This window comes from Mobula birostris, chromosome 6 (assembly GCF_030028105.1).
Source record: "Mobula birostris isolate sMobBir1 chromosome 6, sMobBir1.hap1, whole genome shotgun sequence".
NCBI lineage: Eukaryota > Metazoa > Chordata > Chondrichthyes > Myliobatiformes > Myliobatidae > Mobula > Mobula birostris.
This window is the reverse complement of record NC_092375.1, coordinates 37,632,853-37,649,838: the sequence shown is the minus strand read 5'-3', so window position 1 is coordinate 37,649,838 and position 16,986 is coordinate 37,632,853. Positions and strand designations below refer to the sequence as shown.

At 42.1% G+C, this 16,986-nt stretch overlaps 1 protein-coding gene and 1 long non-coding RNA gene across 5 annotated transcripts in view; one reads left to right on the top strand and one right to left on the bottom strand.

Moving 5' to 3' along the window:
* LOC140198945 (E3 ubiquitin-protein ligase DZIP3-like) overlaps positions 1-16,986 on the bottom strand; it is a 107,993-nt gene that overhangs the window by 59,287 nt on the left and 31,720 nt on the right. For 2 of the 3 annotated variants that reach the window (XM_072260242.1, XM_072260244.1), the window contains exons 5-11: positions 15,874-15,998; positions 13,231-13,351; positions 11,529-11,651; positions 8,778-8,879; positions 4,523-4,615; positions 2,194-2,237; positions 965-1,071 (exon numbers count right to left, since the gene is read on the bottom strand). In XM_072260242.1, the coding sequence (XP_072116343.1) occupies positions 965-1,071; positions 2,194-2,237; positions 4,523-4,615; positions 8,778-8,879; positions 11,529-11,651; positions 13,231-13,351; positions 15,874-15,998 (715 nt within the window). The remainder of the gene's footprint in view (positions 1-964; positions 1,072-2,193; positions 2,238-4,522; positions 4,616-8,777; positions 8,880-11,528; positions 11,652-13,230; positions 13,352-15,873; positions 15,999-16,986) is intronic. The other variant, XM_072260243.1, reaches the window with a different exon arrangement.
* LOC140198947 (uncharacterized) overlaps positions 1-16,986 on the top strand; it is a 179,460-nt gene that overhangs the window by 136,854 nt on the left and 25,620 nt on the right. The gene's annotated exons all lie outside the window — the stretch shown is intronic.

Here is a 16,986-nt window from a genome sequence, read left to right as displayed (position 1 = left end):
CCCAAGAGAACCCCAACAAAGTTATATTTATAATTCCCTGGGCTCAGCTTAGATCAGGCTGGGCTGTGTAGGACCAGCTGAAAAAGCCAGGGGAATGTAGGTAGCATAGGAAGGGCTCCCTACTTGATCTACTGCAGAAGCCAGTCAGCCAATCATGACTGGAGCCAAAACCGGGGGGCTTCATCAGGCTCAGGTACAAGTCTTCAAGCTGAAATTGGCAGAGGTCAGCTATTAGTTTTGGACCCAACAAGATCTGGAATGAGTGTTATGCTCTAACAAGTATTATGCTCCAGTGATTTGGATGGGCATTATTTTTAGAAAATAATAAACAAATTCATAACCTTGTGGTGTCATATTTCAAAGGATTAAAATGTGACCAAATGTGCACATACAAGCTGTAAAATGTTTGTGGGTGGCAGGGTGGAGATACGTCTCCACCAAAGGAGGTGTAAGGAACTCCTTCCTTTCACTAGCCTGCCTGTCACCCTTGAGTAAGGTGTAGCACCTGATTAGCCTTCCACCCTGATCAGGGGCACGTGAATCCATGGGAGCAGGTGGTGGATGGTTGTATGAGCAGCTCGTCTATATCATAAGTCCTGGTTATGCAATTTCTGAAAGGTATTGATAATGGCTGGGGTCACCTGTCTTGTAAAGACACTGGCCAGAAGGTGGCCATGGAAAACCACCTCCGTCGAAAAATTTGCTGAGGACAATCACGATCACCATGTCATACGACATGACACATAATGAACAAACAAAATAAATATACATAATATGATGAGCATTGTTCAACTTTAATTTAGAATTTCATGGTAATCTGTACAACAAGGGTGCTCTGTACAGAGAGAGGAAAAAATCCCACCAAACAAAATCTGAGAATTTGTAGCTCACGGGGCATTATTTGTAGAGATAAAAACAGGGTTGTTAGAGACAGACGGGCAGACAACTAACAACCCAAACAAACCTGTCGAACAAAATGGATGTAGTCCTTCCTTTGCCATCTCAGTATTCTTCTCCTCGGGGCACTTACTCGATTCTTCAGGAATATCGGTATCCTTTGTTTTATTCTTCCTTTAGAATTAGGAGCAGCAGTAAGTCATGTGGATGCTTGAGCCTGATCAACCATTCAATAAGATCATAGATCTGATCTGCCTATTATCGCTTCATCTCAGTCATACTTACTATCTATGGGGAAAATTCATAACTCTCTCAGATGAGGTTCCTCCCTATTATGTTAAAAAGGTGATTCCTCATTTGAAACTTGTCATAGATTTCTCCAGAGGAAACATTCTCTCAGCATTTATCCTGTCATGTCTCCTCAATCATATATGTTTTGATAAATTCACCTCTCATTCTTCTTAACTACAATAAGCACAGAGCCAAATTGCTCCACCTTTCCTTATAGGAAAATCTTTCATTCTTGGAGTTACCCTCATAACCCTGCTATGAAGTGCCCCGACTCATAAATTCTTTCTTAAATACGGAATGCAGAGCTGCATGTAGGACTCCTGATGCTGTTTGTCTCTTTAGCAGTTTGTAGTCAGGTGGGTTGGATTCTGGAATGTGGCAATGGAAGCAGATACTCATTACTTTTCAGAAGTCACCAAGGCACAGAGGGCAAAGCTCAAAGTGGTGGTATGGGATTAGTGTTGATAGGGACAACAGACAGCATAGACGTAGTGATTAAAAGGGCATCTCTCTGTGCTGTATGGATCTTATGACTTATGATCCGTACCTCCCTCCAATGTGTGGCATGTTAGATCAGTTCAGAAGACAGAGACAACTCTGGTGGGTTTACAGTCATATACAAACCAGACAAATCAAGCATTCATTTCTTCATTTAATATTAGTGAACTAAAATAAAATTCATATTAGTATGGCAGTTTCTCTGATTATATTAGAGTGAAGTGCTTTTTTATTATTCCAGCTTTAGTGTAGTTTCCCCGGGTGACGCACCAAGTTTGAAAATAATGTCACGAGTACTGCATACGTCTTTTATTCCAATAACTTAAACATTCTGCTACATCCTAAGACTTGCAAAATCTCTACAAAATTTAACCAAACAACTGTGCTTCAAGCCACTTATTCAAATTATCTTAACTTGCAAACTTTTTTTCAGCATATGAAGTTCCCCAGGGAAGTTTATTATAATAAACTAAGTACAGATGCTTTTAAATATTTTTAAATACTTACATAGTGGAAAGTTGTGGTTGCTGAGCTGGAATCTTCACTTCAAACTGTAAGAAAACATTGAGAAAAAAAAACAGGTGTATTTAAAAATAAAGACCTTCACCTCAACGACTACAATAATTTGACATTACACAGCAAGGAATCTGTCAAAAAATATGAAAGCCAAGCTCAGATAAGGAACTAATAGCTATTAAAAGATCACAAATTAGTAATATGATAACTTGTGCTGACATTAATCTTTCTATTTTCGAAGCATTTAATTGTAACTGATTATCTACAGTAGATCAAAAGATGAAGTTAGATCGGTTTTAATCTAGTTTGAAAAGAAAAGGCTGTCTGGAAGGTGCTAAAGGATGGAGATAGACAGTGAATGATTGTGACAATGAGGATCATGAATTTGATTCATGAGTAGTGATAAAAGGTGGTTAATAAGAGACTGGGACAGGAGTTAGATAAATGAGTTATCCTACAGCAAAAGGCTTTGAAGGACAAGTCAGGAAGAGTAAGATTTAAACAATCAAATATCAAGAGATGGAAATAAACGTTTCTGATCCTTGCACGGTAGACTGTGAGTGAGGACCCAGGATCTGCTACCTGGGGCCGGGCTGTTGCTTAGGGACTGCCCTGCCTCACGGAATTCTGCTGGAATTGTGTGGCTGTGAAAACTGCAAAGGCCAGGAAAGGGCGGAGGTGGTGAAAGCAAGACTTGAGTGAGGTCGAGTACAATCCAGTCTATAGGATTCAGCAAAGAACATTGCATGATAACAATCTCACCATTCCTTCAACCTTACATATCTCAAGATTTAATGCAACCATACAGGGAAGCACATGACCAAAGCAGGGTTAGCAATGCCATAAAACTCTCTTGCACTAGCTAATAACATAGAACATAGAAAAGTACAGCACATTACAGGCCCTTCAGCCCACAATGTTGTGCCGACCCTCAAACCCTGCCTCCCATATAACCCTCCAGCTTAAATTCCTCCATATACCTGTCTAGTAGTCTCTTAAACTTCACTAGTGTATCTGCCTCCACCACTGACTCAGGCAGTGCATTCCACGCATCAACCATTCTCTGAATAAAAAACCTTCCTCTAATATCTCCCATTAACTTCCCATCCCTTACCTTAAAGCCATGTCCTCTTGTATTGAGAAGTGGTGCCCTGGGGAAGAGGTGCTGGCTATCCACTCTTATCTATTCCTCTTATTATCTTGTACACCTCTATCATGTCTCCTCTCATCTTCCTTCTCTCCAAAGAGTAAAGCCCTAGCTCCCTGAATCTCTGATCATAATCCATACTCTCTAAACCAGGCAGCATCCGGGTAAATCTCCTCTGGACCCTTTCCAATGCTTCCACATCCTTCCTATAGCGAGGCGACCAGAACCGGACACAGTACTCCAAGCGCAGCCTAACCAGAGTTTTATAGAGCTGCATCATTACATCCCGTCTCTTAAACTCTATCCCTCGACTTATGAAAGCTAACACCCCATAAGCTTTCTTAACTACCCGATCTACCTGTGAGGCAACTTTCAGGGATCTGTGGACATGTACCCCCAGATCCCTCTGCTCCTCCACACTACCAAGTATCCTGCCATTTACTTTGTACTCTGCCTTGGAGTTTGTCCTTCCAAAATGTACCACCACACACTCCTCCGGGTTGAACTCCATCTGCCACTTCTCAGCCCACTTCTGCAACCTATCAATGTCTCTCTGCAATCTTCGACAATCCTCTACACTATCTACAACACCACCAACCTTTGTGTTGTCTGTAAACTTGCCAACCCACCCTTCTACACCCACATCCAGGTCGTTAATAAAATCACGAAAAGTAGAGATCCCAGAACCGATCCTTGTGGGACACCACTAGTCACAACCCTCCAATCTGAATGTACTCCCTCCACCACGACCCTCTGCCTTCTGCAGGGAAGAAAATTCTGAATCCACCTGGCCAAACTTCCCTGGATCCCATGCCTTCTGACTTTCTGAATAAGCCTACCGTGTGGAACCTTGTCAAGTGCCTTACTAAAATCCATATAGATCACATCCACTGCACTACCCCCATCTATATGCCTGGTCACCCCCTCTAAGAACTCTATCAGGCTTGTTAGACACGATCTGCCCTTCACAAGCTATGCTGACTGTCCCTGATCAGACCATGATTCTCTAAATGCGCATAGATCCTATCTCTAAGAATCTTTTCCAACAGCTTTCCCACCACAAATAATGTGGTTCATAGTGTTTAAAAAATGCCAAAGGTCAATGCTCAAAACACATCCACACCACTCTGGCCATAACAGTCGAAAATACACTGCAATATTGCTGGTAATTACCTCTGTTTGTGTGCTTCCTGCAGCACTGTGTATCGTAAGTTTTATGATTATCCCTTTACAACCACTGTTTATACAATTCATTGAACAGAAATCCTGTGGAGAAAGAAAAACACATTGATTTGAATATACAGTTTATCAAACAAATGTGACATACATTTTCACCCTTTACTAGATATGGTCTACAAAAATCTGGAAGAGGAATCGCAGAACACTACAGTACAGAAACAGGTCCTTGGGCCCTCCTAGTTCATGCCAAACTATTATTCTGCCTAGGCCCATCGACCCTAAACCTGGGCCACAGCCATAAGGCAAAGCAGCAGAGTTATGCCATTCGATCCAAAGGGTCCGCCATTCCATCATGGCTGACTTACTATCCCTTTCAACCCCATTCTCCTGCCTTCTCCACTAATCTTTAACATCCTACCTAACCAAGAACCTATCAGCCGCTGCTTTAAATATATCCAGTAACCTGGTCTCCACGGCAATGAATTCCACAGATCCATTACCCTCTGGCTTAAGAATTTCCTCCTCATCCTAGACCCTCCCACTACAGCAGCGGTCCCCAACCACTGGGCCGCAGAGCATGTGCTACTGGGCTGCAAGGAAACGATATGATTTGGCGATATGAGTCAGCTGCACCTTTCCCCATTCCCTGTCACGCACTGTTGAGCTTGAACGCACGCGAGGTCATTATCCGCGCGTCATCCATGTCAGCGCGGGAAGAAGATCAACTCCTCAAGCTTGCAAGTGACGGCGGGCTGAAAAGTAAGTTTGACATAACATCTCTGCCGGCATTCTAGATCAAAGTCAAGGCTAAATATCCCGAGATAGCCACAAAGGCACTGAAAATGTTGCTTCCATTTCCAACATATCCCTGCAATGAATGCAACGAAAACTAAATTGTGGAATAGACTGGACATAAGGAACCTCCTTCGAGTATCGCTGTCTCCCATCACCCCTCGATAGGACCGTCTTGTTGCAGGGAAACAAGTATTCAGCCCAGGGCTCCCACTAATTCGGCGATATTGGTATGTTGCAATGACTTTATATGTTCATACGGGGAAAATATGTGCTGTGTGTTTAATATCCAAACGTTACTTAATATGTTATGATGCTATTGACTTACTTATATAACCATATAACAATTACAGCAGGGAAACAGGCCATCTCTGCCCTTCTAGTCCGTGCCGAACGCTACTCTCACCTAGTCCCACCGACCTGCACACAGCCCATAACCCTCCATTCCTTTCCTGTCCATATAGCTATCCAATTTTTCTTTAAATGATAATATCGAACCTGCCTCTACCACTTCTACTGGAAGTTCGTTCAACACTTACTTCAAGCTCCCCTGATAATTGAATTATCACTATATTCATGCGAGGAAAATATGCGCTGTGTGTTTAATATTAAATTCATTAGATAAACCCTTTTAGAAATGAAATTGAGCGTATTAGCTACTTATCACCTATATTCCGGTCGTGATTAACACCACCCCCTCCCTGGACAGAATCGCCAAAAACGATTTGCAGAAAAAAATCGGCACTTACACGCATACGTAAGTCACGCATGCACACTGGCACCCGCGCAAGGCTTCATGGTCATTGTAGTTTTTCCTGGGGTTAAAAACGTATTTGACTGCTACTCTTGTCCGTTGGCAACCCTACTTCCCCCCTCCCCCACCCCCAGGTCGGTCGGTCCACAAGAATATTGTCAATAATAAACCGGTCCGCGTTGCAAAAAAGGTTGGGAACCCCTGCACTACAGGACGCGTCTTTTCCACATCCACTCTAACTGGACCTTCCAATGTTTGATAGGTTTCAATGTGATTCCCCCTCACTCTCCTAAATTCCAGTGAGTTCAGATCCAGGGCCATCAAATGGTTAGCATACCCTTTCATTCCTGGAGCATTCTTGTGAACCTCCTCTGGACTGTCACCAATACCAATACATCTTTTTCTTAGATAAGATCAAAACTGCTCACAGCATTACAAGTGCAGTCAGACTCAACGTTAAGAGTATCCAGCTTTCAGTATTTCTCATTTCTCCTTCACTAGTATTTCAGTTTTCCTTATTTCCACTTGATTATCTTCTTGTGAATGGATTTTCTTTCGATTTGTATCACCACTATGTAATTCATTCAGTCTCTATTCCCCTTCTCTACAACTTACAATTTCAGTTCTAACTTTTCACAGTTCTGATGAAGGACTGTCAACCTGATACATTAACTCTGCCTCTTTCTCTATAGTTATTTCAGAATTGTTCAGTATATTCTGCAGTCCCTATTTTATTTGACGCTCCAAATATTGTTACACGCAGTACCAGGAGTGATTTAAAGTGTCACTGATTACTGATCCACATGCTGCTTTTTAAAAGTGAACCTCATTTCATTTACCGAGTAGATAAAGAACATCTGCAAATATAGATGGTGTCAGATATAGTCCATCAACATACAGTACTGTACAAAATTCTTAGGTATATACAGTATATATAGCTAGGGTGCCAAAGATTTTTGCAGAGTACTGTGGTAAAGAGTACGGTTGCTGCAAAAAAAAAAAATTCATGACGTATGTGAGTGATGATAAACCAGATTTTGGTATGGGTAACACACATCAAAGTTGCTGGTGAACGCAGCAGGCCAGGCAGCATCTCTAGGAAGAGGTGCAGTTGATGTTTCAGGCCAAGACCCTTCATCAGGACTAACTGAAGGAAGAGTTAATAAGAGATTTGAAAGTGGGAGGCGGAGGGGGAGATCCAAAATGATAGGAGAAGACAGGAGGGGGAGGGATGGAGCCGAGAGCTGGACAGGTGATTGGTAAAAGGGATACGAGAGGATCAAGGGACAGGAGGCCCAGGGAGAAGGAAAAGGTGTAGCAGGGGAATACCCAGAGGATGGGCAAGGAGTATAGTCAGAGGGACAGAGGGAGAAAAAGGAGAGAGAGACAGAAAGACTGTGTGTATATAAATAAATAACAGATGGAGTACGAGGGGGAGGTGGGGCATTAGCGGAAGTTAGAGAAGTCAATGTTCATGCCATCAGGTTGGAGGCTACCCAGACGGAATATAAGGTGTTGTTCCTCCAACCTGAGTGTGGCTTCATCTTTACAGTAGAGGAGGCCGTGGATAGACATGTCAGAATGGGAATGGGATGGGGAATTAAAATGTGTGGCTTTAAAAACGTAAACACGAGGAATTCTGCAGATGCTGAAAATTCAAGCAACACACATCAAAGTTGCTGATGAAAGCAGCAGGCCAAGCAGCATCTCTAGGAAGAGGTACAGTCGATGTTTCGGGCCGAGACCCTTCGTCAGGACTAACTGAAAGAAGAGTTAGTAAGAGATTTGAAAGTGGGAGGGGGAGGGATGGAGCCGAGCTGGACAGCTGATTGGCAAAAGGGATAGGAGAGGATCATGGGACAGGAGGCCCAGGGAGAAGGAAAAGGGGGAGGGGGGGAAAAACCCAGAGGATGGGCAAGGGGTATAGTGAGAGGGACAGAGGGAGAAAGGAGAGAGAGAGAAAGACTGTGTATATAAATAAATAACGGATGGGGTACGGGGGTGGGGGGGGAGGTGAGGCATTAGCGGAAGGTAGAGAAGTCAATGTTCATGCCATCAGGTTGGAGGCTACCCAAGTGGAATATAAGGTGTTGTTCCTCCAACCTGAGTCTCTATTGCAGACTGAGAGTGGGAAGGAGGCAGGAAGAGGGGAACCAGTAGACCCTCCATATCTCTCACATCCAAACATTTCTTAAACGTTGAAATCAAATCCACATCCACTATATCCACTGGCAGCTCGTTCCGCAGTCTAACCACCCTCTGAGTGAAATGATTCCCCCTCATTGTTCGCCTTAAATATTTAACCTTTCACCCTTAATCCATGACCTCTAGTTCTAGTTTCACCCAACCTAAGTGGGAAAAGTTTGCTTAGACTTACCCTATCAAAACCCCTCATAATGTCGTATGTCTCTATCACATCTCCTACTCTCGAGGGAATAAAGTGCTAACTTTTTTAAACCTTTCCTTATAACTCAGGTCCTCAAGTTTGGCAACATCCTTGTAAATTTTCTCTGCACTCTTTCAATCTTATGGATATTTTTGTTTTATAGAATAAATATAACAGAAGCATTGGGTTTCCTCTCTTCATCTGTTTAACAATAAATAGAAAGCGATAGTATGGAAAATTCATCAAAATAAGGAAGATGACAAGATGGGGTAGGGAAAGAGGAAATAAGAGGAGTGAGCGATCAGAATATATCTCACCTGATTCGATTGCCCCTGGTAGTTAGAATCCCTCAACTTTTTCCAGCAGGTCGTATGATATTGCATGACGCAATTATTGTCACAAGAAAGTTCGACATAACCCTGAAAGGTAACAAAATTGCAGGTACAGACCTCTGAAATTTCATAGAATAAATACTACATTTTCTTATCTCATTTATAATAGAATGCATAGAAAGGTCCTTTGCAGTGTCCCTGCAGCATGCAGTGCAACTAATTCAAAGTGGCTCTTTGAGACACCATCCCTTGATATGCCTGGCTCTGTGCACCACTCTATAGGGACACCTACACTGATGAAGCCTCAACGCCTTCACTTCCTTGTCCTCATTCCAAGAACAGGGTATATTTAGTTGACAGGAGACGAAATGGGAACAAGGCACATCTACCAGGGATGGGAAGAACAGGTGGTTGAGGAAGAAAAGCATGCATAATTAATTACTTTAAATCATAAACAAGAGAAAATCTGTAGATGCTGGCAATCTAAGCAACACACACAGAAATGCTGGAGGAACTCAGCAGGCCAGGCAGGATCTATGGAAAAGAGTAAACAGTCAACGTTTCAGGCCGAGACCCTTCTTCAGGATTAGAAAGGAAGGGGAGAAGTCAAAGAAGGTAGGGGAGAGGAGGAAGAAGTACAAGGTGGCAGGTGATAGGTGAAACAGGGAGAGGGGCGAAGTAAAGAGCCGGGAAGTAGATTGGTGAAAGAGATAAATGGCTGGAGGAGTGGGAATCTGATAGAAAAGGATAGAAGACCATGGAAGAAAGGAAAAGGGGGGAGCACGAGCGGGAGGTGATGGGCTGATAAGGACAAAAGCTGAGAGAGAGAAACAGGAACGGGGAATGGTGAAGGGGGTAGGCAATTACTGGAAGTTCAAGAAATCAATGTTCGTGCCACCAGATGGAATACAAGGTGTTGCTCCTCCAACCTGAGTGAGGCCTCATCATGCCAGTTGACACATTGGAATGGGAATGAGAAATGGAATTAAAATGGATGGCTACAGGGAGAGTCTGCTTTTTCTGGAGGAGTGGTGCTTGGCAAAGCAGTCTCTCAATCTACAGTACATCGGGTCTCACTGATAGCCAGGAGGCCACACTGGTGGCACCAGGTATAATAAGTGACCCCAAGAGACCCTGCAAGTGGTGTGGTGTCACCTGGAAGGATTGTCTGGGACCCTGACTGGTAGTGAGGGAGGAGATGTAGAGGCAGAGGTAGCACTGGCTCCGCTTGCAAGGATAAGTGCCAGAAGGGAGATCAGTGGGGAGGGACGAGTGGACTAGGGAGCTGCGTAGGAAGCGATCCCTGTGGAAGTGGGAAGTGGGGAGGAGCGAAAGTTTTGCCTGGTGGTGGGATCCCGCTGGAGATGGCGGAAATTAAGGAGAATTATGTACTGATGTGGAGGCTAGTGGGATGATAGGTAAGGACCAGAGGAACCGTGTCCCTGGTGTGGCGGCAGGAGGATGGGGTGAGAGCAGATGTGTGTGAAATGGAAGAGATGCGGGTGAGGGCAGCGTTAATGCTGGTGGAAGGGAAGCCGCTTTCTTTGCAGAAGGAGGACACCTCATTAGTTCTGGAATGAAAAGCCTCATCCTGAGAGCAGATGCAGTGGAGATGGAAGAACTAAGAAAGGAAATGAAATTTTTACAAGTGACAGGGTATAGTCCATGTAGCTGTGAGAATCAGTGGGTTTATAAAAGATATCAATAGATAGATTGTCTCCACCTCTGGAGACAGAAAGATCGAGAAAGGAGAGAGAGCTCTCAGAAATAGATCAGGTAAATTTGAGGGCAGGTTGGAAGTTGGAGGCAGAGCTGATGAAGTTGACAAGCTCAACATGGGTGCAGGAAGCAGAACCAATGCAGTCGGTGTAGCGTAGGAAGAGTTGGGGAGCAATACTGCTGTCTGCTTGGAACATGGACTGTTCCACGTAGCGGACAAAAAGGCAGGGATAGCTGGGACGCATGCCAGTGCCCATGGCTACACCTTTGGTTTCGAGGAAGTGGGATGAGCCGAAAGATAAATTATTGAGTGAGGACCAGTTCCGCCAGACAAAGAGTGGTGGTGGAGGGTAACTGGGTGGGTCCATTCAGAATCAATACCAAAACTTAGGTTAACTGGGTGGAGAATAAATCAGACAGAAAGCAGCGTGAATCACATTATTATACATAAACATATACTTAAACTAATATGCTTTTTGAGACAATCAAATCCTCACTAGGTGATCAAAACAACTGGAAAATTACCAGACAATCAAAATATCACACAAAAATGCAGAAGGAACTCAGCAGATCAGGCAGCATCTATGGAGAGGAATAAAGAGTCGGTGTTTCAGACCAAGACCCTTCATCACTCTTTATTCCTTTCCATAGATGCTGAGTTCCTCCAGAATTTTGAGTGTGATACTCTGGATTTCCAGCGTCTGCAGGATCTCGTGTTTAGACAATCAAAATGCTCAGTTTCCATCTGGAATTAGTTCTTCAACAGTGAACAAGAATTAATGCCCAAATAAAATTACCAATTCTTGCTTGCAATCTAGTCTAAATTCCAGTTTAATCCTTACATGAAAATTGCTTCCTTACATTCAGAAACAGCATCCCATTACTACTTCCATCGGATTAATGAGATTATCTGGCAACAATCCTTATTAGCAAGTCAAAAACAAGCATCAACTGACAGAAGAGATATTTTAAGTTTGGCTCATTGCATGTAAGCATTCTACATGTATGAAGCCATACCTTGTAATCAGGGTCAGATGGATAGATTTCCTTCTTGTAGTATCCTTGACAATTTAAATGTTGGCAGGTTGCTATGGGGTCAGGAGGATCAGTGCACTTTTCAATATATTCATTTATTTTCACCTAAAGGATGAGAAAGGCAGAGTAATGACATGAACATCATTTCGGTTTTGGCTGATCAGTTTGATAGGCATGTGACGAAAAATAATCTACTGGGCTGAGGGAAAGAGTGAGGGAACAAAAGCTGTAAAAAAAAAAAAAATCACAAAAGATTTGGTGGGCTGAATTGCCTTGTATGTCATCTGGGTTCTGCACTTCTATAACAAACTGCAAGTTTAGCCAATTAACCACCAGGTTCAAGAACAGTTACTACATAGGACGCTCAAAATTGCTGCACGGGTTGACTCTGTGATTAAGAAGGCATACAGTGCATTGGCCTTCATCAACTGTGGAATTGAGTTTAAGAGCCGTGAGGTAATGTTGCAGCTGTGTAGGAGCCTGGTCAGACCCCACTTGGAGTACTGTGCTCAGTTCTGGTCACCTCACTACAGGAAGGAAACCATAGAAAGGGTGCAGAGGAGATTTACAAGGATGATGCCTGCATTGGAGAGCATGCCTTATGAGAATAGGTTGAATGAACTTGGCCTTTTTTCCTTGGAGCCACAGGGGATGACAGGTGACCTGGTAGAGGTGTATAAGGTGATGAGAAGCATTGATCGTGTGGATAGTCAGAGGCTTTTTCCCAGGGCTGAAATGGCTATCACGAGAGAGCATAGTTTCAAGGTGCTTGGAAGTAGGTACAGAGGAGATGTCAGGGTTAAGTTTTTTTACACAGAGAGCGGTGAGTGCATGGAATGGGCTGCCGGCGATGGTGGTTGAGGCAGATACGATAGGGTCTTTTAACAGTCTCTTGGACAGGTACATGAAACTTAGAAAAATAGAGGGCTATGCGTAATCCTAGGTAATTTCTAAAGTCAATACGTGTTCAGCACAGTGTTGTAGGCTGAAGGGCCTGTATAGTGCTGTAGGTTTTCTATGTTTCTAGTTCATCAGTTACTTACAGCAAAAATCAATGGAACCTAAATTCAGATTATGCCTGAGGCAACATTCATCTTTCTGGTATCGGAAAATCTGACAACTAAACACTAAATTTAAAGAAGATGGCCAATAATTTGCATACCAAGAACTTGATATGACTTGAATTAATTTTCTGAAAAATCCCAACAGCATGAGGACTTTTGCCTACTGTGTGGGTTTCGTGCAGGAAGTCAGTTTTGGTCACACATATTCTGGAGCTTGAATTAATTACATTTAAAATCTAGAGATCTGCCACAATGGATGAATGAAACATGAACTGAATTTTAATATTTGTAGTGTTCCCAAAAGACTATTAACGTCTAATACATCGGATCTCTGGGTAGTGCAAAGAAAGGTAAATGGCATAAATTTGAAGTGCCACTGTTACCACCCAAAAAAAATGTGAAAAAAATTAATGTTTCTTATTACAAAGCTATCAAAACCACTATTACGTAAGCAAAAGAATTACCTTAAAAACATGAAACATTTCAGAATATATCTTGCACTACCACCCACTCCCCGAATATATCTCTTACACATTTGTTTTCCTATTATGCTTCTAAGATAAAAATTTGTTTAACCATATTGAGTGACTTATTCTTAGTATTTGAGATAAAATTCTTACTTCAAAATATTCTGGTATAATCTCTTCTGCTTTTAGTATCACATTGCTCCATTCTATGTTTGGGGGGTTTTCTGCGAACTCTTGTTTAGATTTTTGAAACCACTGCATGGCATCTTCAAACCTGCAGAAAGATTTTAAAATCTCGTTATGAGCTATTTTTATAATACTTGGCTTGAATGGAGACAGAAAACCTGTAACATAATCGAAAGGATAGATCAAACTTGTGAAATATATCCATAAGGAAATTTAAAATAACAGTTCTCGTCATGAACTAAGAATTGCAAATTTTGAGTTGAATTTGGATCACTTATTCCTTTTATTAATCAACCATTCAAAATCTTTCCTTTTTGTTAAAATGGTGATAAACTATCAAATGTTTATCAATAAGCTTCAAGTCCTAGGCCTCAAGACCTTCTTGTTCCGCCGGATCCTCGATTTCCTCACTTGCAGACTCCAGTCAGTCTGCATTGGCCACAACACCTCCACAATTACCAACAGCACAGGGACAAAGGCTGTGTGCTTAGCCCCCTGCTCTACTTGCTTTATACTAATGACTGTAAGGCTAAGCACAGCTCCAATGCCATATTTAAGTTTGCCACCAACACCACTGGTGTTGGCTAAATCAAAGATGGAAACAAATCAGCATATAGGAGGGAAATTGAAAATCTGGCTGGGTGGTGCCACAATAATACCCTCTTACTCAATGTCAACAAGACCAAGGAGCTGATTATTGACCTCAGGTGGAGTCCATGAGCCAGTTCTCATTGGAGGATCAGAGGTGGAGGGGGTCAGCAACTTTAATTTCCTTGTTGTTATCATTTCAGAGGAGTGTCCTGGATCTAGGACGTAAGTGACATCATGAAGAAAGCATGGCAGGAGTTTTAGTTTCTTAGAGGTTTGCGAAGATTTGGCATGTCATCTAAAACACTGGCAAACTTCTATAGGTGTGTGGTGGGGAGCATACTAACTGATCGCATCGTGATCTGGTATGGAAACGCCAATGCCCTTGTACAGAAAAATCCATGAAAAGTCGTGGATACAGCCAAGTCCATTATGGATAAAGCCCTCCCCACCGTTGAGCATATCCGCACAAGAGTGCTGTTGCAAAAAACACAACGTCCATCATCAAGGACCCCCACCATCCAGGCCATGCTCTCTTCTCACTGCTACCTTCAGGAAGAAGGTACAGGAGCCTCAGGACTCCACCACCAGGTTCAAGAACAGTTATTACCCCTCAAACATCAGGCCCTTGAACCAGGGAGGGTAACTTCACTCACCATCACCAAACTATTCCTACAACCTATGGACTCACTTTCAAGAACTCATCTCTTTTGTTCTTATAATCTAATATAGAGAGAGAAAGCAAATGACAGGCAAAAGGAAAGGAGAGAGAGACTGCAAATTAGTTGCTGGAACCATCTACAATAATCAGAAAAAATGAAATTTAAGAAATGGTGACAATGCCACATTAGGTTATTTGGACAGTGGAATAATTTCAACCTCCTGTATTTCAAAGTTTTAAAGCAGGGTGGTCTTGACAGCTCCACTTTCTTTCAGTATCTCTAACACCACAGCATTTCTTAACAGTGTATCACACAATCAATGTTCTGCGCCATCTTGAAATCATGAACTTCCTCCACAAAATTAGGTTTCTTGATGTCTTGTCATACTTGTCTTTTTAAATGCTACAAGTACTGAGATTCATATTAAAAAGGTAATTCACACAAATAAACTATCTACCCTACACCTGGCCCAAGGTTTTTAACAACACTTATCACTGTTCTACTTTTGCTTCATTAACTTAAATATTTGAAATATGAATTTGAACAAAATATCCATTCATATAATATAGAACTATGATTAAATGAATGGAATGACTTTTTCGTACTTTTTAAATTCCTGGAAATCCTAGACATTTTTTTTTTGCTTTTAACAGTGTGCACTATTGTGATAAAGTAATACAAGACTAAGATTAAGGTCCAGACTGATATAGAGTTTAGCTATCATCTAAACATACGTACCACCTGGACCTGGACTAAGATTCCAGGATCAAAATCAGGTTTAATATCAGTGGCATTATGCCATGATATTTGTTGTTATGCAGCAGTACATTGTAATATATATTAATAAAAAACTAATTTACAGTAAGTATACCTGTAAGTTAAATTAAATAGTGCAAAAAGAGAAAAAGAAGGAAGTGGGGCAGTGTTCATGGGTTCAATGTCTATTCAGGAACCGGATGGCAGAGGGGTAGAAGCTGTTCCTGAATCATTGAGTGTGTGCTTTCAGGCTCCTCCACCTCCTTCCTGATGTTAGCAATGAGTAGAAGGCATGTCCTGGGTGATGGGCGTCCAAAGTCCACACTGGAAGGGGATTTAGCTGTTTAAATTATTTCTTGGAATAAAGAGGAGTATGAGTAATGGTGATCATAAAACAATTCCTCTCTTGTTTACTTGTTCATCAGGAGACTGCACAGTTCATGTTGCAATGGAGGATGGCTGTCTATAACAGTAACTAACAGAGCAAAACTGAATGCAAACACAGGTTGTCCCATAATCACTGAACATTTATTTCCAATGTAATTTAAATTGTTCTAAAGACTATTTAATTTTTCATATTCACTTTCAAGCTGAGGTTCCTTACCTATTTTGCTTGTAGTATAAACAGCCTAAAGTGTGATAGGCCACATACAAAAAATCCTGGCATTCAGCTTTCTCCTTAGTCATTTTCTCAATTGTTTTAACTTGCTTTTTGGCTTCAGCCAGATCCTAGAGATACAGTATAAAGAGTGTAAAATAGCTGCAGGACAAACAACACCAAGTCTTTAGAAACTACGTCTTCGACCGGACCTCGGAACATGTAAACTGCACCCTATTTCGAAACAAGTGGTCAGAAAGCACACAAGATTACATACCCAGCAGAGTCAAGCTTACCGTCATGTTCTCTCCCAGTTACTTTGCTCCTTTAGATAGACAGATACTTTATTTATCCCAAAAGAAATTACAGTGTCACAGTAGCATTACAAGTGCACAGATATACAAATAGTAGAAGAGAAGTAAGAAAGAATTTTAAAAAAGTTACCTCAAATAGTCTAACAGGAAGGGGTCCTCACTTCTCCGGCTATAGGTTGACTCATTATAGAGACTGAGCGTAAGAATAACCTCATAGAGCACTCTTTGGAGCAACTCAGTTGTCTATTATTAAAAATGCTCCTCTGTTCAGCAAAGGTGGCATGTAGAGGGTGAGAAATATAGTCCAGAATCGCCAGGATTTTCTGTGGGGTCCTTTGTTCTAACACAGCCCCCAGTGTGTCCAGTTTGACTCCTATAACAGAGCCAGCCTTTCTAATCAGTTTTTTGAATCTGTTGGCATCACCCGTGTTGATGCCATCGCCCCAGATCAACATCGCTTAGAAGATTGGACTGGCAACAACAGACTGGTAGAACACTTGAACGAGAGGCCTGCATACTCCAAGGGACCTCAGTCTCCTCAGGAAGTAGAGGTGACTCTGGCCCTTCTTGTACACAGCCTCTGTGTTGGTGCTCCACTCAAGTCTGTCATCCAGATAGCATATTAACGTAAAACTCTACGCCACGTGCCTGGTTCCTTTTATCATTTGCTCCAAGCATACAGAATGCATTGCAAGAACTTCTTAATTGTTGTTTCTTAGTTAACCTGAAAGTTGATTTACTGCTTGCAATAGTGTATTCAAGTTAATGTTTAGTGGGAAATTCAGGAATTCCACCTCAGCACTGA